The sequence below is a fragment of the Hippopotamus amphibius genome, chromosome 1 (assembly GCF_030028045.1).
Source record: "Hippopotamus amphibius kiboko isolate mHipAmp2 chromosome 1, mHipAmp2.hap2, whole genome shotgun sequence".
Lineage (NCBI taxonomy): Eukaryota > Metazoa > Chordata > Mammalia > Artiodactyla > Hippopotamidae > Hippopotamus > Hippopotamus amphibius.
The window spans coordinates 143,760,559-143,787,936 of record NC_080186.1 but is presented as its reverse complement, the minus strand read 5'-3'; the positions used below and the strand labels follow the sequence as shown (position 1 = coordinate 143,787,936).

At 43.3% G+C, this 27,378-nt stretch overlaps 1 protein-coding gene across 1 annotated transcript; it reads right to left on the bottom strand.

Annotated features, from left to right (window-relative positions):
* Nucleotides 1–16,871: 16,871 nt before the first annotated feature.
* On the bottom strand, nt 16,872–26,274 carry IL12B (interleukin 12B). The gene is made up of 6 exons (XM_057747650.1): nt 26,187–26,274; nt 22,533–22,808; nt 21,835–21,952; nt 19,967–20,184; nt 18,338–18,495; nt 16,872–17,003 (listed from the first exon to the last, which is right to left on the bottom strand). Exons 1-6 carry the CDS (start codon nt 26,272–26,274, stop codon nt 16,872–16,874), a joined length of 990 nt encoding a protein of 329 aa, XP_057603633.1.
* Nucleotides 26,275–27,378: the final 1,104 nt, after the last annotated feature.

Sequence of the window (27,378 nt, the reverse complement as noted above, 5' to 3'; positions counted from 1 at the left end):
CTGCGCACTGCAGCAAAGAGTAGCCCCTGCTCTCCACAACTAGAGAAAGCCCGTGTGCAGCAACAGACCCAGCACAGCCAAATAAATAAATAAATAAATAAAAATTAAAAAAAAAGAAAAAGAAAAAAATATTCCACCATCCTTTAAAAAAAAGAAAGAAAATGTTCTAAAATTGATTATGGTGATGAATGCACAACTCTGTAAATATACTAAAAGCCATTGAATTTTGTGCTTTAAGTGGTCAGTTGCACAGTGTGTGAATTATACTCATTATAGCTGTTAAAAAAAAAAACCTTGATATTTAAATCGTCGTAGCTTCAGTTTATAGAGTTAGAAAAGTGAAGCCTAATATGAGTTTATTTCTAATTTGAATAACTTTTTCATTATTTTATTTTATTTTATTTTTGTTGTAAATCATGGTTTATTTCAGTGGCCAGGAAGATGATTTAATCATTTTCTTTCAAAATGTACAATCTTGCTTGATATAACCTTAATAGAGGGCGTTGTCTTCACATCTCAGGAATAGGCTGTATTTATAGTAGCTCTTTTCTGAGCTTCTCCCAGAAGCAGGTCCCTCCTTCATAGTGTAACTCTCAACCATTCAGCTATGTGATCTCTATTACTTACTCAGCTTTGCTGACTGCATTTTATCCTAAAGAACTGCAGTGCTGTCATTGCCTCAGCTGGTGTCAGTCAAGTTGCTCAACTGAATGACACTGAAAATATGTTTTGAAAGGACAAGAATTGTTTTGATAAAGAATGAATTATATAAACGTTTTCATTATTTAAATGGAAACGTTTCCCTTTTTGTGGATCTAGGGCTGAATGTAAACTCACACATTTCTTATCGGTATAGTTAGACTTTTGAGGGTCAGTACTCAGTATTTCTCTTACCCAGTGAAGTTTTGTTCCTGAATGCAAGTACAATGAGGCCAAATAAACGTAAATGCCAGAGTTTGGGGCAGAGAAAGGTTTATTGCAGGGTCAAGCAAGGAGAACGGTTGGCTCACACTCAAAAAACTCTAACTCCCCAATGGTTTTCAGCAAGATTTTTTAGGCAAAATCTGGGGTGATGGCTGCAGGGTGTGTGACTTCTTTTCTGATTGGTGGTGAGGTAATAGGGGGTGTTCCAAGACTGTCAATCCTCAGCCTTCTGGTTTTAACCAGTGTGGTTACTATCTTGCACCTGGGTGGAGGCCTTAGTTCCCGCAGAAGAACTCAAAGATACTGCTATGTATATCCCTTGAGGAGGAACCAGGACCCCGCTTTAATAGCTGCACTACTGTTTCTTAATTACGCCTCCCTTGTTTCTGCATTCCCTCACTTTCCCGATGAGCAGCTGTTTGAATCTGCCCTTTGGAGCAAAGGGAAATTCCACGAGGCTGAATGAAGCCTGTTTCCTACAAACAAGAAATGGAAGACACAGAAAGGGTTTGTACCTGGGAGGGTCCCACAGGATCCTGCTCGGTTTCAGTTTCAAAATTTACAGAATTGAAATTAGATTTAATTTTCAGCATTTATTTATGTACAGAAAAGATACATAGCAAAAGCATTTGAAAGCAGATGGTGAATTTTTCTTAAAAGTGATACAACAGTTGCAGTTTTTCAAGTCATGATCCAGTTAAATCCATTTCATTTTATTACTGAACCAAACCTAGGTCTGTTTGACACTCAGTGAAGCCAATCTACTGACATCAGCTTGTAGTGAAGGAAAGTGCTTCATTTATTGCAGGGTGCCAAGCAAGGAGTCCAGGGCAGCTAGTGATCTAAACTACGCAATGGGTTTCAGCAAAGTATTTTTTATACATCTTTATTGGAGTATAATTGCTTTACAATGTTGTGTTAGTTTCTGCTGTATGAGCAAAGCATTTTTAGAGGGAGGGGTGTCCCAGGGTATGTGATCAGCTTGTACACAATTCTCTGATTGGTTGATGGTAAGATAACAGGGTGGTGTCACAGGGGTTAACATTATCAATCCTTAGGCCCCAGTAGGTCTGGGGGCTACATGCTCATGGTCATCAAGTAGTTAATTTCTTTCATTTGGTGGGGTTTTAACATCTGTGAAACAGCTCAGTAAATATGATAGGGACAGTAAAGGGACAAAGTAGGTGATTAAATAGTTAATCCCACTAGGGGATTGTAAGTAAAGAAAAAAGTATGGGAGACTCCTGTAAATTAATGATTACTCAAGAAAACGTGTTTGCTTTACCACAAAACCGATCAGGCTTGCTAAGCAACAAAACCATGCATGAGACATGCCCCCAAAGAATAAAACAATGGTGGCAGGAGACCCACATCCTGCCCAGTGAGCAAGTGAGTTAATGATTCCTAGGACGTGATCCTCTGCACACACTAAAAACAAAAATATAAGGAAAAGGTGACATTATACTAAAACCTGAGATGATTTGCCATTTTTAACATATGTTACTGCCTTTTTGCTCCCTTCCGTTGCACCATGACAGTCCCAGCTTGACCGTATAGGGACAAGAAAACTCCCCTGCCTGACATGGAGGAGAAGCTGATGATGGAAGTGGGGCATCTACTCAAGAATGAGAAAGAAGGTGGTCTCCTCCCCACTTTTCCTTTGATTATAAGACTGTAGCCCATTAAGTTCTCAGGGCATGGCGCCTCTTGCCCTCCCACTTGTGAGCCTCACAAGCATCCTCTTCTAATAAATCACTTCTTATCTATCACTTTGCCTCTCGCTGAATTCTTTCTGCTCTGAGACATAAAAGACCGGAGCTTCTTGAAGCCCCCGAAATGCCCACCTAGCAGTTTCAAATGTGCATCAGATACTGTTATCTAGGTGCCTCAGAGAGGAGCTAAAGCACAGGATATGGGGGAAGGGTCTGTCTAGGGAAGGCCCCACAGGGTCTTGTTGGTTACACTTTTTTCCCCTGTTCCCTCTTCTTTGACTATCCATTCTTCTGGTAGAAAGAGCTGCTGTTTAAGTACAAGTGGCTGGGATGAGAGTTGGTAGCCATAAAATTCCGTTTCTGGGCCAGGCAAGCATGTTTTGAATTCTGACCTCTTCAATACATTAACATTTTTGCCTGAATAAGTCTGCATAGTTTGCTCCAAAACATTACCTTGCAAAGCAGGATGGTCTATGCCTGGACAGCATCCCAAGCTTGGTCCTTGTGGTTTGTAAACAAGCATATGAATACTGAAGGCTTGTATAGAGTTGACCATGGACTGGATCAAGAACAAATGGCCACCCCAGGGATGTGCACAGGGAAGTGGGGCAGCCATGCCTCACATTTCCTATGACAGCAGTGCATCAGAGCTGGTAGGTTCTGCCTCTAAGGACCCAGGGTTTATAGGCTAGGGCACATCAATGCATTTGCAGACTCTAGAATCACCATTAGAAAGTCGTGTCCTCCAAAGATTATGGAGGGGCTGCCTGTCCCTCACAGAGCATGTGTGGACAGAGGGTGGACTTTAGTTTTAGATTATGGCTGATTGGAAAATATTTTTACTCTCTGGACTTTTTGAGCAGGGCTATCACTTCTCCTCCAATCCCCTAAGCAGCCCTCCCTACCTCCACTGATAACAACTGCATGAAAGTGTCTTTTAATTTTTAAATACATGTTTGAAAAATACAGAGAAGTTGAAAGAAGGATATTAAGAAAAAAAACTAAAATATACCCATTGTTATCACTTTGGTATATATTAGTGCTGTCCAACAAAAAGAGAAGATCAACAACAAATATGAGATGTGCTTGTAATTTTAAAATTTCTAGTACCCACATTAAAAAAGGTTAAAAGAAACAGGTGAAATGAATTTAAATAGTATCAATACTTTAACTTCATATATACAAAATATCATATCAACACATGATCAGCATTAAAATTATTAATGGGATATTTTACATTCTTTCATACTATCTTTGAAGCCTAGTGTGTATTTTGCATGTATAGTACATCTCATCACATTTCAAGTGTGCAGTAGCCACAAGCGGCCAGTGCCTGTAATATTGAACAGTTGAAGGCTCTGTGTGTGTGTGTGTGTGTGTGTGTGTGTTGTGAACCTTCACTCAAAATTTGGTTCTGATGTTGTACCAAAGGAAGGAGCACTTGGGCTCTCTTACCAGCTTACCCAGGTGTGCATGTGGGGCAGAAGGTAAGAGGGCGGGGCTAGGCTTAAAAGCTGTCAATTGTCAGTTACCAAAAAAAGCGCTGGGGCTCTCTGTGTATCTATATCTATATCTGTCATCTATCTATCTACCTATCTATCTATCTATCTATCTATCTATGCATAGTTCTCTATCTAGTTGTATAAAGTATTCTTCCGGATGAGGAAAGATATTCAAAACTACATGTTAAAAAAATTAAGTGGTGGGTGGGGGGGTGAATTGGAAGGCACAGAAAACTTAAGCAGAAGAAAACTTAGCAGAAGAAGGCTGTCTATATATATAGCAAAAATGGACCAGTTTGGGGATGGACACACAACAACCACTCCCACTAGCAAATGTGGCCCAATCATGGCTCCTAAGACAGAACTGAGAACTGGAGCACTTGCTACTCCTTTTCCTGGAATGTCCTCCACGCCCACCCCTACCCCCCACCACCCCGGGCTTCTCCCTCACTTCTTTCAGTCTCTGTCAAGTCTTACCTCCTCTACCTCATCTGAGGGGTCATCCTGTTCGTTGACACTATCTGAATAGAGGTTCCCTTGCCCCTGTTATTCTCTCTTTCCTCTCTCAGCTTCATGTTTCTTTGAAGCAGCCACCACTTACAGGATTTGTTCCTTTATTTGTAGTTTATCTCCCCCATGAAATTGGAAGCTCCATAAGGCAGGGGTTCAGGTCTTTTTACTCACTACTTTGGTCCCAGCACTTAGAGAAGAGGCTGGCACGCAGTAGGTTTTCAGTGAGTGGCTGTTGAATGAATTCCTGATTGATTAGGAGAAGGAAAAGAGGTGGGTACTTGGAAAGAGGAGCCAGGAGGCCCCGCCGTTAGTGCTAATAAATGTTTTCATAAAAGACAAAGTTATGATTTTTCTTTTTTTAAGAAAAGCAATTTTGTTTTCAAGTACCTAGAATAACATCAGGCTAACTAAGGATTTCTGGAATGCTTTGGGATTTCTTTTAATGAATAGATGAAAATTATATCTAATTAGCATTAATTTTTATGTGTAAATGGGTACATCCAAATAGTATAAAAGCAGTTCTCTTGAATAATTTAAACATCCTTTTCACCCTGCAAAGCATTTAGCACACTCATCCCTCAAAGATTCTATTAATGAGAACTGAAATCATGAGGTTGAAATGCAAAATAAAGGAGATTTTTTTTCTTTATGCAAGCACGCAAGTGAATACCTCAGAAATGGGTAGGTCAGGTACTAGGGATCCTGGGAAGTTAATTCAACGGCTTCTGATAACCTCAAATTTATTAAAAGAAATATAGGAAGAAGGGAAAGCCTTTATGGTAGAATTCAAATTAATAAATGTGTAAAGAATGATGGAGATAGAAAATCGCCGTGAGGCAAAATTATTGCTACAGGCAAATATAATCACCATATGCTAAAATTAGTGGGTGAAAGTATGATGAGAAAGAGGATACTAACATAGCCTCAAAGTATTTCTCCACAAAATATATTAATTATCAAGGGAAAAATAGAACCTTCACAGTGGGGATGCCTGGTAGATACCACCTACACCAGGAGATCAAAGTTAGCATCACCGGTCCTGAGGCTCTGGTACATCAACTCCGAGGAGCGCCTGATGTGATTCACTGAAAAGGGCACAATATCACTTGTGTAGAGTCCTTGGCAAAAGTGCAGAAGCCACTTTTTTTTTTTGGCCGCACCCCACAGCATGTGATTTCTTAGCTTCCCCACCATGGATCAAACCCACATCCCCTGCATTGGAAGCAGGGAGTCTTCACCTCTGGACCACCAGGGAAGTCCCCGAATCCATATTTAATCATGAGGAAATATCAGACAAACCCAAATTGAGGGACAGGTTACAAAATAACTGATCGCTACTCTTCAAAAATGTAGCATAATGAATGATTAAGGAAGACCAAGGAATCTGGATTTGAGGTGATTATGGGGACATGAAATTACATGCAATGTTGGATCCTGGGTTAGATCCTGGGCCAGAAGAAGGACACTGGTGAGACAATTAGCAAAATTTGAATAAGGTCTATGGATTAGTTAATAATATTGTATCAAAGTTAATTTCCTGGTTTAAATACTTGTACTAAGATTATGAATAATGCTAACGTTAGGAGAAGCTGGGTGATAGTTATAAGGCAACTCATTCTATTTTTGCAATTTTTTTCTACGTCTGAAATGAATTCAAAATAAAAACTCGAAAAGAAGATAGGTATATTTATTTGGTAATCTGAACTGAGCATAGTAATAAAGTTAACAGTAATAATAATAATAGCCATTATGGGTTGGATTTTACCCTCCACCCCAATTTACATGTTGAAGTTCTAATACCCTCCAGAATGCCACCTTTTTAAGAAATAGGGTCACTGAAGATGTAATTAAGGTGAGGTCATACTGGAGTCAGTTGTCCCCCTAATCCAATACGTCCTTACAGAAAAGGTGAAATTTGTACACAGGCACACAGGAAGAACACCATGTGAAGATGAAGACAGAGACTGGGGTGATGTAGCAGAAGTCAAGGAACACCAAAGATTGTCAGCAAACCTCCAGAAGCTAGGAGAAAGGCATGGAACAAACCCTCCCTTGCAGCCTCCAGAAGAAATAACCCTGCGGACAGCTTCATCTTAGACTTTCAGCCTCTAGAACTGTGAGACAGTAAGTTTCTGTTGTTTAAGCCACCTGGTTTGTGGTACTTTGTTACATCAGCCCTAACAAAGTAATACGCTAGTCAACATTTATTGAGAACTTAGAACACTGAGCTCTTCACATGAATTATCTCATTTCATTTTCTCCCCATCCTTTTGCAGGAGGTGTTATTATTGCTTCCAATTTATACTGAGAGAATTGATGTATAGAGAGGGTAAGTAACTTGCCCTGGGGCACACAGCTAGTAAATGGCAGGGTGGGTTAAAACCTCTATAGCCTGACACCAGCATATTCCTATCCACTACACACATGTCTGGATTCCAATGGGAAAGGTTTTTTACAGGTTACCTTTGATTAATTTCTCTATATATATATCATATATAAATTCCAGGGATGAAAAATAGTCAAGTGCACACGTGGGTGCCCTGTGCTGTTGCCTTACCACCCATTCCTCCACAGCTATGCCAGCTGGTGAAATCAAACATCTGCCTCCTTGGAAACACTGAACTTCCTATGTCTTAGTGCTCTCAGGAAAGGGACATTAGTCATCAAGGAGAGGTTCCACTTTGAAAGTGAGCAACTAACTTAAGTGAATATTTGGGATTAAACTCAGTCATTCAAATACATGGGAGACTGCATTCTGGGGCAGTGGAGCTACTTTAAAAAAGTGGAGAGCAAATGTTTCCTCTATTTTAGAGCAAGGAATCTGAGAGAGAATTGCCCACTGGGTTTCATTTGTTTGTCTTCTTGAGTCATTCCTTCATTCAATTAGCTTTTACTGAGCATCCCTGGGCTCCTTGGCACCGGGCTCAGCCAGGATAAACTGATGAAGAAAAGTCCCAGTTTTCAGTTAGTCTCTCATTCAGGGTTGGTCCCAAGGCAAAAAAGGTGGAGGTGAAGTCGTTTGAAAGCAAATCCCCATTTCCCAATTCTTAACCCACCTCCTCATAGGCATTGTCTTCTGTACGACTGAAGGTAATTTTCTTGTACATACTGGTGACCCCCAGTTTCCTATCTCCAGTCCAAATTTCACTTACAGGCCCCGGACCCGTATATCCAAAGTTTGTCGGATGCCCCGATTGATTGTCCCATGTATATGTCCACAAGTGTAAAGTGGAACTCATCTTTATCCCTCCCCTTTGTTCCTGCCCCACTCAATCCTGCTCCTCCCCTCTCAGTGAGTGGAGTCACCAGTGACCAAATTGATCAAGTCGGAAACCCCTAGGTTCCATGCAAGTAAGGACTGTTTGTTTATGCTGAGGCAATATTCTGTGTCTAGCTCAGTCTTGGACTGTGTACTGTGGAAGGTGCTGGTAACGACCTGATGAATGAATGAATGAATGGGCTTCATCATTTCATCCTCGGTTCTTCTGTCTCTCGCCACTCATGTCTAATCAATAAGCTCTGTCAATTTTCTCCGTCGTTTCTTTCAAAGTAGTCCTTTCATCTCCATCCCTACCAGCACTTTCCCAGTCCAAACTGTCAATCTTTCACCTGGACCTCTACTGTGACCTTTACCTGGTCCTTTGCCTTCTTTCTTGCCCCCTCCCAATCTGTTCTCCATGTAGCAACTTGAGTGAATTATTAAAAGCAGAAGTCTGACCCCATCACTTCTCTGCCTAAAACCCTTCAATGACTTTCTGTTGTCATCATGATGAAGCCCAAGTTTGATATTTGAGGACCCGCCTAATTTAATTTATACTTATCTCCCTATCCTTATTTTTCTTCTTTCCCCTTTCCTTCTGCTCCTCCCCTACTTTGCTTCAGCTGAAGTGAGTTTTCCATTGGCTTTCAAACTTGTCTTTCCCTCTTCCAGACTTGTGCTCATGTTAGTCCCTTCACCTGGCAATTCCTCTTCATTCTTAAAGTCACAGCATGGGTACATTCTCTTTTGGGATCTTGTTTAGTTTCTATTGCTGCTGCCACAAATGACCTATATTTAGCTGCTTGCAGTAATACCCATTTATTATCTTGCAAATCTGAAGGTCACAGGTCTAGGCAGGTTTGGCTGGGTTCTCTGCTTGGTGTCTTACAAGACATTATTTCAAAGTAGCTGCATTCCTTTGTGGAAGCTCTGCGGAACAATCTGCTTCCAAACTCATTCAGGTTTTGGGCAGAATTTAGTTCCTTGTGGTTCTAGGAGTGAGGTCCCCATTTCCCAGAAATGTGGCCCCTCCATATTTAAGCCAGCAATGGCAGGTCAAACCCTTCTCATGTTTCAAAAGTCTGCGACTTCTCCCTCTGCTGCCATCTCTTTGACTTTTAAAGGCTCATGTGATTATATTTGTTCAAACTGGATAATTTGGGATAATCTCATCATAGCCACTGGTTCTAAGGACTAGGGCATGGACGTCTTTGGGGGGGGGGGCATCATTTTGTCTGTCATAGATGCCCACCTTTAAATCTAGGTTCTGTGTCCCTCCCTTTTGCACCAGTGGAAGGCACTGCTGGTTACCTCACCAATAACTTATTCCCCACTCTCAGCTACTTTCCTGCTGTCAGAGACTGCCTCCCACTTTAGAGGGTGAAAATGCCAGATTTTTGCTTTTCCAGCCTCTCTTGTAGGTAGGGCATGGGCACATCTGCTGGAGGACTCTAGGAGAGATTTTCTTCTATGATTAAAAAAAAAATTACCGGAGAACTGCCTTCCTGATCTTCAGGCATGGTGCTATGAGGACATGATGTTGGGGGCTACAGCGGCCGTCTCAAGGGGCACACGTGAGGACAAACCCAGCACACTGGAGCTAGTGGAGAAGAGAGTTGAGAAGAGTCTGAGTTCTTGATGACATCATTGAATTGCTGTTACATCCCTCTGCAACTTACCTCTAGGCTTCTTGTTAGGTTGCTCTCACTGTTCCTTATTGCTCAAGCCACTTTTTAGTAGGGTCTCTCTTGCTTGCAGCCTGAAGCACCCAACTGGTAACTCCATAGAGCCCTTCTCCTCACTTAGGCTAACACTTACCACACTGTTGTCTGTGGCCTTGTCTTCAGCCCTCTGAAGGCTGTACGATTTTGGAGGGCAGTCGCCCTGCCCACCCTGCTCACGCACTCTCTCCTGCACCTATGTGCCTGGCACAGTAAACGCCTAGCAATTATTGGCTGAATGAATAAATGGGTGAAAGCTCTCCCTCTCCTTCAATTTCCCCTGCTCCAAGCACCTACTACTCTCACCATGACAAGGGCTGCCATGTATGGTTGGTCAGGTTGTGTCCTGCACAAGGGTCCTTGGTCTAGGGGGCATGTAGGAGCTGAAATCTAGCTTGTTCTCCACTTGCTAAGCCAGCACCCTGGCATGGGGCTGTGTCTGCCCAGAGGAAAGGACACTTTTTTTCTTATTAACATTACAGTACTCTAGGGCTAGTAGCAGCACTGTGGCAGCCAAAATTCTGATTTTTCTTGTCTGATAGGGTGCATGTCCTTGCCATTTGTTTTCTACTCTCCCAAGGAGTGGAGCAGAGCATCCTCTTTGGGTCCCAGACACCATGTTCCAAGGAACGCGGTGACTATTTTGAGAAACTGATTCATCCTAAAGTGCTTGTGGGAGCTCCTAGGTTTTAATGTGCAGCCCCTCTCTGGCAATAGGCTGGTCATTTTAATAGCAATCTTCTGGAAATTATGACTTATATAATATAACAGGAACTGCCAAAATGGAAGTCAAGAGACCCAAGTTCAAGTGTGAGCCCTGGCATTAATCAGGCTCCGAGTGCTTGGGCAAGGCAGCGAGCTTCTCTGGCCTTCAGTTTCCTCATCTATAAAACTAGAGGTTCTCAAACTGTTCCCTGCAGAGGTTAGGGGTGTTGAGGTGCACCCCGGGGCTCTCAGTGGTGAATAGGGAGGCGGGATTGAGTGGGTGGGAAGCTTCAGCCAGAGCAGTTCTGCTTTTTTTCTGCTTTACGTGTAGGACTTTATAAAAAATTAAATTTTAATTATGCAGGAAATCTACTAATACATCCTTCCTGTAAGGAATTAGAACACTGCAGACACAACTAAAGCCCCTTTGGTACCCATCCTCCCGAGCCCCTGATATGCTGAAAATTCATTTAAGATTTCCATTTGAACAAAGGGATCCTGCCTCAAATAAGTTAGCGAACCATTGGTCTGGTTAGCCTCTAAGGACCCCAAAAGTGCAAAAAAGAGGGATTTCAGAGAAAGGGGCAAGCCACTGCTGGAGAATGCTCCACGAGGTGGAGTGGAAACCCACACAATGCTGGGTTTGCTGAAATGGACCGTTGCTCTGGGTGCTGTAAGTTGGGGACAACGTCACTACTGTGTGCTGGCGGTGTACCCAGGAGAGGGCTGGTGGGCGGGACGACAAAGATTTATGAGTTAGAATGGGGGCACTCGTGTACATGTCCCAAACCTGCCCTCATTTCCACAGGGAGAGAAGATGAGGCGGCATTAAGATGGCTTCTTTTTGGCCTGACTGCAGAAAAACAGCAACTGCAGCTAACATTTGCTGTGTGCTTGCTGGGTGCTGGGTGCTCCAAGCCTGGTCTCAGGTAACCCTCACAACATGCCTGGGAGATGCTGACACTGCCAGCGTACTTGTTTTAGAGGTGAGGAAGCTGGGGCACATCACTGGTAAGTAGGGCATGGGGATTGGATCCCTGGGCCAGGTGCACGCACCCCTACTCTGCACTCCTCCCAGGCACTGCCTGCTGCCAGTTTCACTCCATCCCACCTGTTTGAGTGCTGAGTGGCGGGTGTGGGAAGGACAAAGCTGACGGGACACTGTGGTTTGTCTGAGATTTGTCTCTTGATTTTCCCTCTCTCCGGATTCCAGGGCCACGGGCAGAATGCTCAGTTCCCTGGAACCCCCCACCCCAACCCTTGCAAGCAGCCAGGGAAGACCCCAGGTGGGCTGGGGTGAAGGGCAGGGGAGAGCTGGTTTGTGCTCCTTATGAAAGGAGATGGGAGACTAGCGAGCAGCTGCCAAGCCCTGCAGCCCATCACACATGGGCATCTACCCGGTGAGAGGCTGCACACAACCGTGGCCCCAGGACCCAGGCCTGCATGAAGGAAAATGCAAATCAACTCTGCTTCCTGCAGAAAGTGGCTTTTCAGTACGTGCGCCTGTTCTCTTCTGCCTTCGGCCCGAATGCTGATTTTATTTTTGCGTTTTATGAGCTTGAGAGAGGGAATTCATTTCCTTGGTATAATATGACCCTCTGGAGAAAGTCTTGTCCAAATGCATTTTGCTCACAGATTCTGCTCTGGAAGAGGGGCCGTGCTGAAATGAAATAGAAAGAGATGATTAAGGTCTGATTTATAGGGAAGGTGAATTGGTAGGTTTACACCAAATTATTGCATCCAGGAAGATGAAAGGGAATGACAGCCTCTTCCTAGGAGCTGGAAACCTTTTTAAAAAGAAATATTTAGGGTGCACGTGCTCTTATGCCAGCCAGGCTGTATTTTAATATACCCACCATATTTGTCTCCTCTCTCTCTCTGTCTTTCGCTAGACTGTACAATCCCTGAAGGCAGGAACTGAGTTCATTGCATCTTGGTATCCCCCATGGGGATGTTTTTGCAATTTTATTTATAAGAAAGGGATTCTACACTGAAGAGGCTTTTTTATCTCAAGGGACTAACTGCCTCTTTCTTTCTTATTGGCTGATTAACACTGCCTCCTTCCCAACCTAGTTTTTAGCGATATCCGGGCCTCCTAATAATGATTCCTCTATCTCCCACCCCTCAAAAGCACAGCGTCTAGAATTATGTTTCTTTCAGATGGTAAGTAGTATGATAAGAATATTAACACCAAGCTTCTATTGAGTACTTCTAAGGATGAGGTATTTTTCTAAGCATTTTAAAAGTGTTATTCCATTTAATCCTCACAGCCACCCTGTGAGACAGGAACTGTTATTATCCCATTTTACACATGAGGAAACTGAGGCTTGATGTGCTCAAGATCACAGAGCTAGTCAGTGGAAATAGCTACCATTTTATGGGTGCTTACCGTGGACCAGACATCATGCCAATCACATCAAACTGGCGATCTCATTTCACAGCGCTCTTAACCCTCAAGAAGTGACCTCCAGTGCTTAGAATTTAAAGCTGAATCCTTTGGAGACTGGAAACCATGTAAGGGCACCATCTTGTTCACCCCTGTATCCAGAAAGTGGAGGATGGTGCCAGGGGCAGAGTGAGAAACGGTGTTTGTGGAGCGAGTGAAGGGACAGCGGAGGTGTCTGTCCTGTGGGAGCTGCTTGCCCAGATCTCCGCCATCCCCACCCCCATGTGAATCCTCCTGACACTCAGGCTTCCTGACCATGGTTACCTCTCTGCAGGCAGGTAGGCTATCACCAGGACCCCACCTGGCATCGTTGGAAATCAAGTACTCCAGGGTTTCCCCAGGGTCGTGCCTGCTGTAAGGGGCAGAACCAGATTTTCTGATGCCAATTTCTTCTTGTTCTGGCCTGGCTCCTTTTTCTGACTTGGTCAATAGCCTCTCATAGATGGGGAACTGAGAGTTTAGGAGAATGTCTTTGTTTAATTTTCAGTTTATTCACTTTCTATTTTAGAAACAAATATGGAGCGTTGTCTAATGGGTACAGAGTCTGGGAAGAAGAGTAAGTTCTGGAGATGGCTGGGGGTGATGGTTGCACAACAATGTGACTATAGTTAATATACTGAACTCTCCACCTAGAAATGGTTAAAATGGTAAATTTTATGTTGTGTGTATTTTACCACAATTAAAAACCCACAAATATGGTTCTGCTTTTCTAACACGACAAGACGTCTGGGGTAGGTAGTTACAGGGATTGGTTCAGCTCCTTGATGATGTCACTAGGGTCCCAGAATCTTTTTCTGTTTACTGTCTTAGCATGCTGGCGTCTATCCTGGGTGCAAAGTATCCTCTGAGGCTTCTTAAATTTCATCTGCTCAAGAGAAGAAGAAGGAAGGGAAGAGAGATGCTAGCCATAGCTGTCTTTTATCAGGAAACCCCCCAGGAGAGTCTTCTTATATCTCATGAGCCAGAACTGGGTCTCATGGCCTTGATGGGCAGCAAGGGCAACTGGAAAAGTGATTACTTAGCTTTCCAACCTTTGAGCTGAGCAGGGACATCAGGGGAGAAGGCAGTCGGGAGAGAGAAGTGATTGTGTCCAATGCCCTGCCGAAGCTCACGTGGTCACATAGCAGGGCTGTCCAGGTCCAGGGCCCAGGCTCCCGGTGCCCTGTCCTGAGCTCTTTTGCTAGGACATTTGATGCATTTGTACTGGCTAGTTTCCCAATAGAAGGGACTGTCCTGGAGAATATCTTTCAAAGAGAAAAACTCTCCATTGCTTACATGTAACTGAAATTAATCAACGGCTAAGAGGTTGTGTTCAGAAAGCACTGGGCATTGGTGGAGCCAGGACACCTGAGTGGTGCCCCAGGCTGGCTGGCAGCTTTGGGAAAGGTCCCCAGGTCTCTGTGCTTATGAAATGTGATTATGTGTTTTTGGGCTAGTGTTGTGCATTAAGTGCCCAGTAAGTGTTCTGGTATCTCTAGATGAAAGGCCCTTAAGAGAAGGCAGTTGTTATTAACCAACAATGTGCTATCAAGTGTGGGCTGATAACACAAGATGATGTGTTTCAAATGTTGGTTTAGGATGACAGAAGCGTCACACCACAGGCCAGGAGTGGAGTGGAATAAGGGATCTAGGGGACACTTAAAATAAGGAATGCAAACAAACATCCCTATTATAATCACCTTGCCACTGCAAGGAAGCCGGAGGTGCGCACTTGGCTTTTGAAGATAGCAAAGAATGCCCACCATTCTCTCTGATGGCATCACTTGTTGTTTCCATGGGAGGCACCAAAGAGGAATTGGCAGGCCCTGGCCATTGTTTGAGTCCAGAGTGAACGGGCACCTCCCCTTCTCTATCGAGCCTCCTTGGGTGATTCCAAGTTACACTGATCTTTCTTCATTCTCACCCCAGGGCACCATATACACTGAACATTTTAGCATTTAGTGGTATTGAAGTTAACTTTTCATCCCAGTCTTATAAGCTGTGCGAGGAGTGAGCACTGTTTGGGGGCAGCAACCCAAGGTATTTTGGAACCCCTCAACCCCAAGACCTAGCAGTTGGCCAGACACGTGTTAAACCCTCAATAAGCACTGGAACTGGACCTATGGGATGGGCTGCCCACGGCTCCACCAGGTGGAAAATTTTTCTTCATGATGCTTTGGAAACCAGAGAGTTGATTTGAAGTTGGAAGGTGAAAGAAGCAAGAGTATCCAACCCCTGAAGGGGCATAATGCAGTTTAGTGCCTTTGCAGAGTCCCCCATGGTCAGATCACGGGGATATTTCCTGGGTTCAGCAAGACACTGACTTTCCTATAAAGGGAAAGGGCCCATTCTGCAAAACCAGAATTGAAATTGCTTCAAGGCGGGCAATTCTTCAGTGGTAGGGGAAAAATAATGCAGCCCTGGTAAAACATGGGAGCAGGATACCCAGTCAACTGAGAAAGCCCAAAACATTATTGCAATGAGGAGTTTTTATTAGTTCACCATCAGAATATAAAAATAAATAAGCAAACAAAAAACAAATGGAATCATTTTACAGAAAGCACATTCATTACTTAAAAGTAGCATTTTAATGGCCTGGCACTTTCTGGTCATATCCACTTGTCATGTTCCCTCACGCTGACAAGTAAGAGATTCTTGGCTGTTTTCTCCGCATCTGCCTAGCTATTAAGGAACAACTAGCAATTCTGACAATTTTATGTCCTTAGCCATAACTACACTTGTCTTCTCTCTTGAATCATAAGATCTTTTTACTTTCCAGACACTTATGATATCTCCATGTCACTTTCCCATATCTTACAGATAAAAGGGGGCGGGGTCTGTCAGGAAGGCTGAAGCTGAATTTCAGTTCCAATCATCTTTTTTAGCTCTAAGTTCAGGCATCCAAAGACTAAACCTGCTTAGAGGTGCAAAGAGCCCTGAATTATCACCACCAATTCAAGGATGTCTTCATGGACACAGGAACTAATATCTGCTCTCCAGGACCTCCTCAAAGAGCTTGTGTCTCCATGTGTCTATTTAACTATCTTTTGTGTTCCCATCCATCACAAATATATTATGGCACTGGCATCAGAACATTGTGTTCTTACTGGCTCTCATAAAACTGATGCACTTGCAGCCTCAATACAAAAGTTGTCAGTATAAATAACATAGAATGCATAATAGGACTCATTCCTTATAAATCAGGTCATGAGTATATGAAACACATCTTGGCATGCAAATGTTAAATAACAGTAATAAATTAATAAATACATAAATTACTTAAATATTTAAATAACATAAAAGTCAACTGTGACCTGCTAGCTGGAACATGTATAAATAAATTAGCTGATTGTTTCAATGGGCACTTAGTATTTAAGTATAAAAATACAGCAAAGACGTCTTTATAGTTCTAAAAAAAAGGCAAATTGGTAGAAAATATCTTGGCCGGTGGTGGGGGGTGGAGGTGGGAGTGGGGTTCTGTTCCATCGTATCTTTTAAAAACTTAGCATAATGTCTTCCATTTTTCCTCCAAGGTTTCATCCTGAGATTAGAACCTGAAAAAGAATGTCGAGTGTCTATGTGATTCGAAATTCAGTAGCAAAACCTTTCTTACTTCACACAACACATTATCCGGGGAAACTGGCTTTTGGGGATTCCATGTCAGAAGGGTCCAGCCCTTCCTTACATGGGCTAGGATTTTGCTGATACTATGCTTGCCACAGGCTCTCTTGAGAGTTTTCTTAAAAGAATATCTGATCATGTCATTTCCTTGCTTCAAGTCCTTCAGTGGCCCCCAGTGGTCTCCTGATAAGATTCTAATACCTGGAAACAGCTTGCAGGACACCTGTGCTCTGACTCTTGGCTACTTCTCTCTCATTGCCTTCCCTTCTGGAAGGGCAGAACCTGTGCCTGCTTTCTTTACTGCAGCATAGTGCTTGGAATACTATGGCATCAAATAAATATCTGTTAATGAACAAATGTATGTTTCTGCCTCTGGCGACTGTGTTGGGCAGCCTTCCCCTTTCCCTGTCCCACACCGTCCCCACCATTGCCCTGCACCTGCATACACTGAGTGTGCAGGTCTGGGCTGGGCTTTGCGGGCTTGCTCACCTAACTGCAGGACACAGATGCCCATTCGCTCCAGGATGAGCTGTAGTAGCGGTCCCGGGCTTGCACGCGGATGTTGGCATCTTTGTGGCACGTGACCTTGGCTGAGGTTTGGTCCATGAAGAGTTTGTCTTTCTGCAAAGGAGAGGGAAATCTTTGGTAACGCCATCACAAGGTGGCCTGGGCATATTTCGGCAAAGTACAATCTCCCAAAACTACCACATCTTGGTCTCGGGGCACCACACACGCAATTCATAGGGGCGTGTGTAGAAATTGCGCCACCTGCTGACAGAAGCTCTCAACACAGACGTGGCCAAAGCCCTGAGGGAGAAATTGTTTGGTCCAGTTTTCATCTTTCTAGCACAGCTGCCTAGCCTCATCCCAGTACTAGGCCAATGGTGGGACTGAGACAGATTTGCTCTAGCTGTCCCCTGGATATTCTGAAATTCCATATCCTGATCCTTTCATCAGAAAAAAATCTGTGTTCAAACCCAGGCACTGCTGCTTGTTAGCTATGTGGCCACAGGAAAATGTCTTAGACTCTCCATGTCTCAATTTCCTCACTTATAAAAGCGGGAGAGTAATAATCACTCCCTTATAGAGTTGTAAAAGTTAAAGGAAAAGTAGCAAAGTATCTACCCATGTAGAATATGCTCTGTAAATGCTACCTATTAATAACATAGATCTTACATAGAGAAGTACGTATCAAGATTTTAAGTAATATTTAGCTAAAGTCTACTTCAGAATAGCCCTTCCCTTCCACAAAAGAAATTCTCAGGGAGTGCCAGAATCACTGAATTTCTACCACGTGCTAAACACAAGGCTGAATAAGGCCTTTATCTAGTGATTTCTAAAACTGGGGTCCAAGGAGTCTCAGGCTCTATAAGAGGGCCTCTAGGACCTTGGGATTATGACGCTGAGGAAAGAAAGTCTGAAAGTCATCGTCTTAGCCAACATTCTGTTCAATAAGATAATTTCACAATATGCGGAGCAGCCAGGAATTATTTATTTTGGATGAGACATAGCATGAATGTTCTATCACCCATTATATTCATCAATTTGAAACAATTTTAGGCTCCTAGAGCCCAGATTTCTATATCAGGACCAATTCTGAGAGCAAAATAATGACCAACCATACTGGTGGCAGTAGCGTGTTAGGTGCATGGCCTTTGCGGCCTGGAGACTGAGATGGTGTCCTGGTTTTGCCACTTTCTAGCTGGGTGACCTTGGGCAAGTCACTCAAACTCTCTGAGCTTCAAAGTCTTCACTAGTGAAGTGGCACGAATAACACTGCCTGCCTTTCTAGGGTTACTGTGAGAATTAGTGTGATATGCAGGGAAAACCCTTAGCACAGTTTCAGGCACATAGAAAGTGCCAAATTAGCTGTTATTATCATCAATAACCTTCTCCTTGATGTGGGCCTACGTAAACCTGACTACAAAATAGACGGCGCCTGAATCACATCTTACCTTTTCTCTCTTGTTCTTGCCCTGGACCTGAACAGAAAACGTCAGGGAGAAGTAGGAATGTGGGGTGCTCCAGGTGTCAGGGTACTCCCAGCTGACCTCCACATGCCGAGAATTCTTTAATGGCTTCAGCTGCAGGTTCTTAGGCGGGTCTGGTTTAACTGTGGAAGAGAGAGAAACACCCTTTATTTTCCTAATGGGGCTTTGGAGTAAGGTAGTTCTGGGTTCTGATCTCACTTTCACCTTTGACCAGCTCTGAGTCCATTTAATAGTTACTGAACTTCTCTGAGCACCCGGTTGGCAGATGTGAGGCACCCCTGTGGCTGGTGCTCACATGATGCCTGTGGGAGGCAGTCCTCACCAACTGCCACCTCCTTTACAGCTGAACCTGAGAGAGGCTCAGAATCCTTCTAGTCACTGCGCAGTCATACGGGCCCTGGTGATGGGACCACCTCTGTGTGGTGCTCAGAGGACAGTTCTCAGAGACAACAAGACTCTCACGTATGGGCTTGCAGCGAAGGACCACCCTCTCTATAATCAATCCCCCTCTGCACCAAACTTGGAATTGGGCTGAGCTTCTTGCTGGGAATCAGATGAGAGATTTTCCACTTAGTGCTCTTTCTTTAGCTTTTTCATGGACTCTGACACTGACTTGTCCTGTGGCAGTTATAGCCAAATTGTGTCTATGCTCAGTCACTCATTCTTTCAATAAAAAGCCCCCATTAAGTGCCATCCACTGGACTGTGCATGGAAAGCACAATGAGTGTCAGAAAGACTCTATCCTCTAGTAGCGTACCTTCTTCTAGAAGAGTAAGGAGAGGGGAGAGAGTCCATGGGACAGGCTTGGGCTCTCTGGACCCAGTGCCTCTCCACAAAAAGACCAAAGCTCCTAGCAGATGCTCCACAAATATTCTTTCCTCTTTCTTAGCATAATGACATCTTCTTTCCTTTAGCACTCAGCTAAATGCCACCTCCTCACAGAGACCTTCCCTGGCCACCTATGTGAACAAGACCCCACCCTCTCCTTTCCACCAGAGGCAATCTCCCCTCAAATGCTAAAGCAGGTTCTGTGATGCTATCCCTTTTTGTTTCATGATGCATGTTCACTGGATAAATGGTAAAGGAAATGACAAATGGCAAAATCTCCATCTGCCAATTAAAAAAAGAGATGTTCATTTTGGAGGGGTTTATAGTCCAATAAAGAAGTCTCTTTCAAATGCTAGAGAAAGATTGGCTGGGAATAATTGCCGTTAGTAGGGGAAACTCTGGTTCTGCATATGAGTTAATATTCACAATGCTTGAAGGGCTGCTCATGGATTCATCATGGAAGGTGCCTGAGCAATGGAATAGAAGTGTAGACAAGAGCCTGGTTTTTCTAGGGGGGCAGATCCAGGTCTGAATTGCTAGCTGTGAGATCTGGGGCAAGTTGTTTAACCTAGCTGGGACTCAGTTTCCTCTTCCTCAAAATGCAGATGATTCTATCTACATTGTAATTTTTTTTTTTTTGGTGGGGGGAGTGCAGAATAAAAGAGATAAGGCATGTAAACCTCTCACCCCAGTGCATGAGGGCAATGTGAACATGTGATGAACGGCGTCTACCCGTATTAAGCACATATAATCAAGCCCACTCACTGATGTCCCTGATGAAGAAGCTGCTGGTGTAGTTTTCGTACTTGAGCTTGTGAATAGCTTCCACCGCGACCTCAATGGGCAGGCTCTCCTCGGCGGCTGGGCAGGCGCTGCCCTCCTGACACTCCACTGTGTACTTCTTATACTCCCTGTGGTCCACTCTGACCCTCTCTGTTGAGAGTGTCACTGCTCCACATGTCACTCCTCGGGGGTCAGAGGGGCTGAAATCGAAGACAGCCGTTATCCTGTGTCACGTGATGGCAGGCGAGTCCCTAGCTGTTGCAGCCAGACAGCTGTCTGAGGACACTATTTCTCCAACTGATTTGATTTCTCTCAAGGGGATAAGAAGCTGCCCTCCCCACGAGAACAAGCTTTGCTTTGAGAGGTAATAATTCAATACAAATGTGTAAAAACAACTCTGTACTTACATGCCTCTGGCCTAAATGAATCTGAAAACTTTTAGATCCAAAGCTTCTGGTTAAATCTCCTTATTAAAAATTTTAACTCATTTTCCTGATTTTAATGACAAAATCAACACATGCCAATTTTAAAAACTTGAAAAGATACAGACGGTGTATAAATGAAATATGTATGCTTCTTTTTTTTTTTTATTTTTTTTATTTTTTTATTTTTTTGGGGGTACACCAGGTTCAATCAACTGTTTTTATACACATATCCCTGTATTCCTTCTTTTAACTCTAATCCTCCTTTTAACCCTAATGTCACTCCCTAGATAGAAATACTATTCCTGGCTTGTTGTATCCCTCCAGACATTCTGAGTATTCAAAGCAATCATATATCCACATGTACTGATACACATGCATACACACATATTTGTCTATATACACACACACAGATTTTATTTTTATGAAATAAGATGAAATTCTATATATATAATATATACATATACAACGTGGTATGCATAATTCTGCAACCATCTTTCCCCCTTCTGAACATATTATGGGGAGTGCTCCGTGACGGATCACACGGGTTGGGTTATTCATCCTGAGGACTGCACATTAAGCGGGGGTACAATGTACCACACTTTATTTAACCTGTGCCCTGCTGATTACCAAAAACGTCCCAATGAACCCCCGCATCTATGTCTCTGTGCACTTGTGTAAGCATTTCTTTAGTAAGCATTTTCATTTTAAAGATGGAATAAGTAAGACTCCAAAGGTTAATTCACTCAGTTAAATAGTGGCCAGCCCAGGATGATCACCTAGGGTTTACTCTGTTATCCTACACTGTCTGGGAATTTACACGAGAGGGAAGGAAGACACATAGGGAGCTAACATTGGTTCTGTACCAAGGGAATTGGTTTCTCGGGGTAAGCGCAAGTGCATTGGACAAACAGTGAACTTCAGGTTAGTGGTGTCAGCAGAAGATAAAAGAGTTGAAGTGGCCCTGGGAAAATTTCTAGAAGTTTCACAAAGTATTGGAGTCGGCCTCAGGGCTTGCAAGATCTATGCCCTAGAACTCTTGTTTCTATTTTCGACTCGAGGTGCAATTTTGGCAAGTCCTTTGTAGCTTGGATTTCTCCTTTTATTCCCTCCCCGTGGTGCTATGAGCCTTAATGAGGCATCGCTAGGCAATTTGGATGGGTGGGTTCAAACACAGTAGAGGCTATTCCCAGGCCCCAATAATATCCTGTTCTAATGCATACATTTGTTCAGGCAATTAGCTTAAATCTCCATGTCTTTCCTTAATTTAAGCAAGGGTGTGTGTATGTGTGGATGGGAGGTTAAAAATATAGGGTTGACTTTATTTTCTCCCTTATCATCAACTGATAGGCCATTGCTAGGTTGCCCTTATTTTCTTAATGAGAAAGTTCTAGCAAAATGCTGAGGAACCCGAGTGGTTTCACTTACCCTCTGCTGCTTTTGACACTGAATTTCAAATCAGTACTGATTGCTGTCAGCCACCAGCAGGTGAAATGTCCGGAATAATTCTTTGCCTCACATTTTAGAAAGCTCTTATTTTTGGGTTCTGGATTTGAAAAGAATAAAAATTCAATATTTAGGGGTTTTCTTTTAAAATTGCAAAGATTTTTATTGCGAGGAATCACAGGCCACCAAATGGTATACAATTGAAGAGCTTCCATTTATCTCCTTGGAAAATGCTGCTGTTCCCCTGGCAGGTAGTTCAGTGAGGACTGGGAATGTCCCAATAGGATCCTGATTCTGTGTACTACATACCCAGCGTATCGGTGGGAGGTATTAGCTTCTTTCAGGGCTATCAGCCCGGTGCTGGGTTACGCACTGTGTACATTAATTAACTTTCATTAGCCATCCAATAACATCACTGTTATTTAAAAAGAACCTCGGGAAGAGCGTCTAGACTCCCCATGAAACTCTCTCCACAGGAGAGGTTGATGGCTGATAACCCAAAGTGTCCGGCAAAGGAAAAACAAAGCAAAGGAAAACGTAAGTCTTGGGTGATTTCAGTGATGGACGAGGTATTACTTCATTAACTGCACTAATCATGTCTTGCCTTTTAAATTTTTAATTTTTTCCATCTCTTATGGAGCAAAAGAGAAAATTCACACTATCCAAGGGAATGGAATTACCTTTTTGGTCCTTTAAGATATCAGTGGACCAAATTCCATCTTCCTTTTTGTGAAGCAGGAGGAGCGAATGGCTCAGAACCTCGCCTCCTTTGTGACAGGTGTACTGCCCAGCATCTCCAAACTCTTTGACTTGGATGGTCAAGGTTTTGCCAGAACCCAAGACCTCATTGCTCTGGTCTGAGGTCCAGGTGATGCCGTCTTCTTCAGGGGTATTGCAGGTGAGGACCACCACTTCTCCAGGGGCGTCAGGATACCAATCCAATTCTACAACATAAACTAGAGAGCACAGGGATTGGAGAACTGGATTATGTTTTTTGGATCTCCTGGGCATCTGGATAGCTAAAGCCCAAACTTGCTCATAGCAGCAAATGCTTGCTAAGATGATCTCAGGTCATTGGGCCCCACTTGAGTTCAAGGTTGTAGAAGAGAGAAGCAAAGAATGTAAGAGCTGCCATCAACTCATTAACTGTCAGGCTGCCGTGAATAATTAACCTCTGATTAGCTGGCAGATGAGGAACCCTGGTACACCAAAATTTGCAAACAGCACAATATTCTTCCCCAAAGGCCTGGTGGACCTAAGAAACTTCCAGCACGATTCACGTTCATAGAGAATAAGTGTTGAGAAAGACTGACCAGGACTGAGATCCTGTCTCCACTAGCTGGCTGGGGAATTTGAACTAAGATACTTAATTACCGTGAGTCTCAGTTTCTGTGTCTGTAAAATGACAATATTAATAATATCTGCCTTGTATGTTTGGCTGTGAGGATTAAATGAAAAAAGCATATTAAAACACTTAGCACAGAACCCGTCACTCAGCATTAGTTGTTATTGTTATTCTCAGACCAAAGGTCAGACAACTGCGCGAGAAACTGCCTTCCAATTTTCTTTGGGGATCGAAGGATTTATTTCCTACTGCACGAAACTCATCAATGGAGATTTTCATCCTCTCTATGTTTTTAAAAGCTATTTTACCCTCTTATGCGGCAGTTAGTAGATCTCAGTCTTCCCATTTTATAGAGAAGCGTACTGAGACTAAGAGGTTAAGCAAGGTTACATCAGTTAGAAGTACAAAAGTTATATCTCAGAACTTCTGTCTCTGCAGCTTTGCATTGAATCTTTTTTTTTTTTTTGGCTACACCACACAGCATGCGGAATCTTAATTCCCCGACCAGGCCCTTGGCAGTTAGAGTGCAGAATCTTAACCACTGGACCACCAGGGAATTTCCTGCATTGAACATTTGATACCAGTATCTCAACTGGCACTTGAGGAATGGCCTAATATAGTAGTTCAAAGAGCATTTCACATCAAATCTTCATTCATTCATTCATTCATGCATCAATTATTAATTAGAATTGTTTAATGCAGTGCTTCTCAAAGCAAGATTATCCAACTACTACCAGCAGCAGCATGTCAGCCTCTGTTAGAATTGCAAATTCTCAGTTGCTGAATCAAGAACTTTGAGATGGGCCCAGTGACCTGTTTTTAACCTCTCCAGATGATGCTGAAACCCACGCTAGTTTGAGAGCCACAGCGGTTAAAAGCCTGGATTTTGGAGTCACACAGGTCTGGGTTAGGATTCAGCTCTGTCTTTTACACTGGCCTGTGGCCTTGGGCAAGGCATTCAATTACTCTAAGCTTCAATGTCATCATCTTTAAAATAAGCAACATATTAGTACTTGTTCCAGAAGGTGGAGATGTGGATTACACAAGCTACTTCATATACGAGCTTGACACGATGCCCTTAAATGCGCTGTAACTGCTGGCTCTTGTGATTGGTATCCAAATGTCAAGCTGTTGTGGAATATAAAGTTCCCACGTGACATCAAAGGGGTTTATAACTACTGAATGGGTAACAGAGACAAGAGGTAAAAAGCATCTGGGGACCAACGCTTTGAAAACGGTTAGCTGTGCTTACATAAAACCATGTGGCACCTTTAGCTTTCTCTATTTTTTCTCTGTCTCACTGGTGACTGACCAGCATGGCTATTTTCCTGCCACAACTAAGACTGAGAAGCTGAAGACCCTTGCCCAAGGGCAGGGGAAACAGCTGCAGGGGCAGCCTGATGAGGCCGTCTAGAACCTCGTGCTTAGCTGCATTTCATCTTGTCTCCAAAGCTCCACGCCCTCTCAGTGTTTCTCACATTGACTTTCTGGAATTTCTGTGGTTTACCAAATCAGAAGTAACTAAGGGTGGACAATGAAAGGGCCAAAGCTCCTGAGCGCCCTAAACATCCCAGGGCTGAAAGGGATCTGGCAAAATCATCTGGCTCAGGCCTCTGTCTTTATTGAAGGGGAGGGCCTAAAAATCTCAGACCCTCCTGGGGCAGAGCAGGGATGGCTGGATTGTTATCTTCTGGATATTCTTAAGAATGGAGGAAGAGCCTCAGATTTCTTTCAGGGACCCATTTTAGTGCTGTATTCTCCTCACTATTGAAATATCACTTCTCATCATCAGCTGCAATGTCTTCATTTTAAATGTGTGCCTAGTTCCTCTTGCTCAGCTGTCCAAGGACAGAGGAAACAATTGCTTCATGTTCTTCTGGTAAAACCTTCTTCAAATACTTCAGTGCATAAGCATAGAAGCCAAACAGAATTGGGATCAAGTTCCTGTTCCACCCTTACCAGGTATGTGAAATTGGGTAAGTTACTTCATCTCTGTAGCCTCTATTTTTAACATCTGTAAAATGGGGATACAAACAGTCCCTATCTCTTATGGTTGTTGTGAGAATTAAATGAGATGCTGGGCTCAATAAATATTAACTATTATTATTATTATATAAAGACAGTAATTGCCAACATTATTATGTTGGCTTCAATGAGAAATATCTGAGGGTCTTTCAGGAACAGCTAACAATCAGTTAACACAGATTTACTGTGTGTGAGATACTAGAAGCATACAGGGAACCCCTTATTCTAATAATACCTGTTATTCTACTAATAATTTATATTGATCACTGAGAAAATAGACAGGTTCTCTTGAATCATCACAGACATTATTTTAAACAATGGAAACAATAATACTAGCTAACATTTACTGTCACTTCATCATCTATTGAGCTGTCTTCCGCATTCACTAGTACATTTAATAATCTATGTAGTAGACATCACTTTGTAACCCTCAGTTTACAGTCGAGGGAACTCAGAGGTGACCCAGCTCAAGGTTACATAACCAATAAATGGCAGAATCAGCCTTGAACCCAGCTCAGTGTGGGTCTAAATCCCACACTTCCCCTAAGTGCTTGGTCGGAGGTAAGTCATCTCAGTGCCAACTGAGGGGGTGATATTGCATGGTGGAGTGGAAGAGGATAGAACATAGTCCTTATACTTTTCTAATCTTTCACTTTGGATCTTAATCATATGAAACAGCTGGTTTTTAGTAATACTGGCAAAGTCCATAATTCTTTTCCCACCATAGTCCACAAAAAGCTCCTTCTCTGGTATCCAATGTGAAAGCCAAACAATACAGATACCCTCAAGCCGTACAATACAGACACCCTCAAAGGTGAAACAAGGACATAGGGCCCATGTTATCCCAGAGTGATGGCTTTCTCTAGGAAGCCTCCCATTTCAGTCTGATTTCCCAACAGGGGCTGCCTGACAGTCCTGGCTTAGACCCTGGGAACTTAGTAGAGAATCAGGAAAGGCTGGTTACCATTTTTCTCCAGTTCCCATATGGCCAGGATGGGAGATGCCAGCAAAAGCAGGGAAAACCAGGAGACAACCAACTGCTGAGGGTGCATCTGCAGGAGGGGGAGAAACAGAGAAGGAGAAGGAGGAAAAGAGAAAGAAGAGGAGGCATAAGAGAAGAGAGAATGTCAGTAGTTATGCAATCACTTTTGGAAACCATATTCACATTCTATGTACATCGTCTTTATCTTCCTCTTTCTCCTCTACAAACCACTCAGTGACTTCCAGGAGCCCTCTGCCAGTCTCTGGGTAAGAACATCTCCAAATAGAGAACCGCGGATGATCTGCAGCTGAAAGAGACCTAAGGCCAGCTGTCTGATAAAATCCTCTTATTTTTAAGATGAAATCTAAGGCTCAGAGAAGGAATATGACTTGTCTCGATTGACATTCGGTAATTATTTACTTGGTACTTTCTGTGTAAAGGGCACTGAGCTAGAGCAGCTGAGAGTGAAAAAGGATTTTTACCTGGACCCTGACTTCTAGGAGCAAATACTTTCATTCAACAAATATTTCCAAAATCAGTGTGTTACATGCCTACTCTCCAGTTGGGGAGATAAGCTACATACCTGTATTACTGTAGCACAAGGCAGTATGTGCGGTGACACCCAGGACTAAAGCACTTGGGTTGGGTGGCAGGGGAGTAATACTGAAGTGATCTTTCAGGTTCTGGCAATGAGCCCAGCCCTTGTTAGAGAGGTTTCCTTTCTCTCCCTGCTTAGACTATAATGGCTCCAAACTCAAAGATTACTTCCTCCCACACAAGGTAACCAGTAGTTCTCAAACTTGAGCATACGTCAGAATAACCTGGGAGTCTTGCTAAACACAGATTGCTGGCTCCCAGCCCTACTCCGACCCTAGAATGTCTGATTCAGCAGGTCTGGGGGCTGGGCCTGAGAATCTGCATTCCTTTACGTTTCAGAGGAAGCTGATAGCTCTGGTCTGAGGACCACGCTTCAAGAGCCGTTGGTTTAACCCACGTTCAGGGTCCAGAGCCCCTGAAAACCAAGATGTTCCTTGGGAGAAGACCATAAAATATTGATATATTCACCATGAAATAATGAAATGCATACTTTTGCACTAAATCAGCCACCACCCTATAGTGAAACTCAGTCTAGATTACAATCCGGCGTTTAGGAAAATCTTCACACTGACAATTA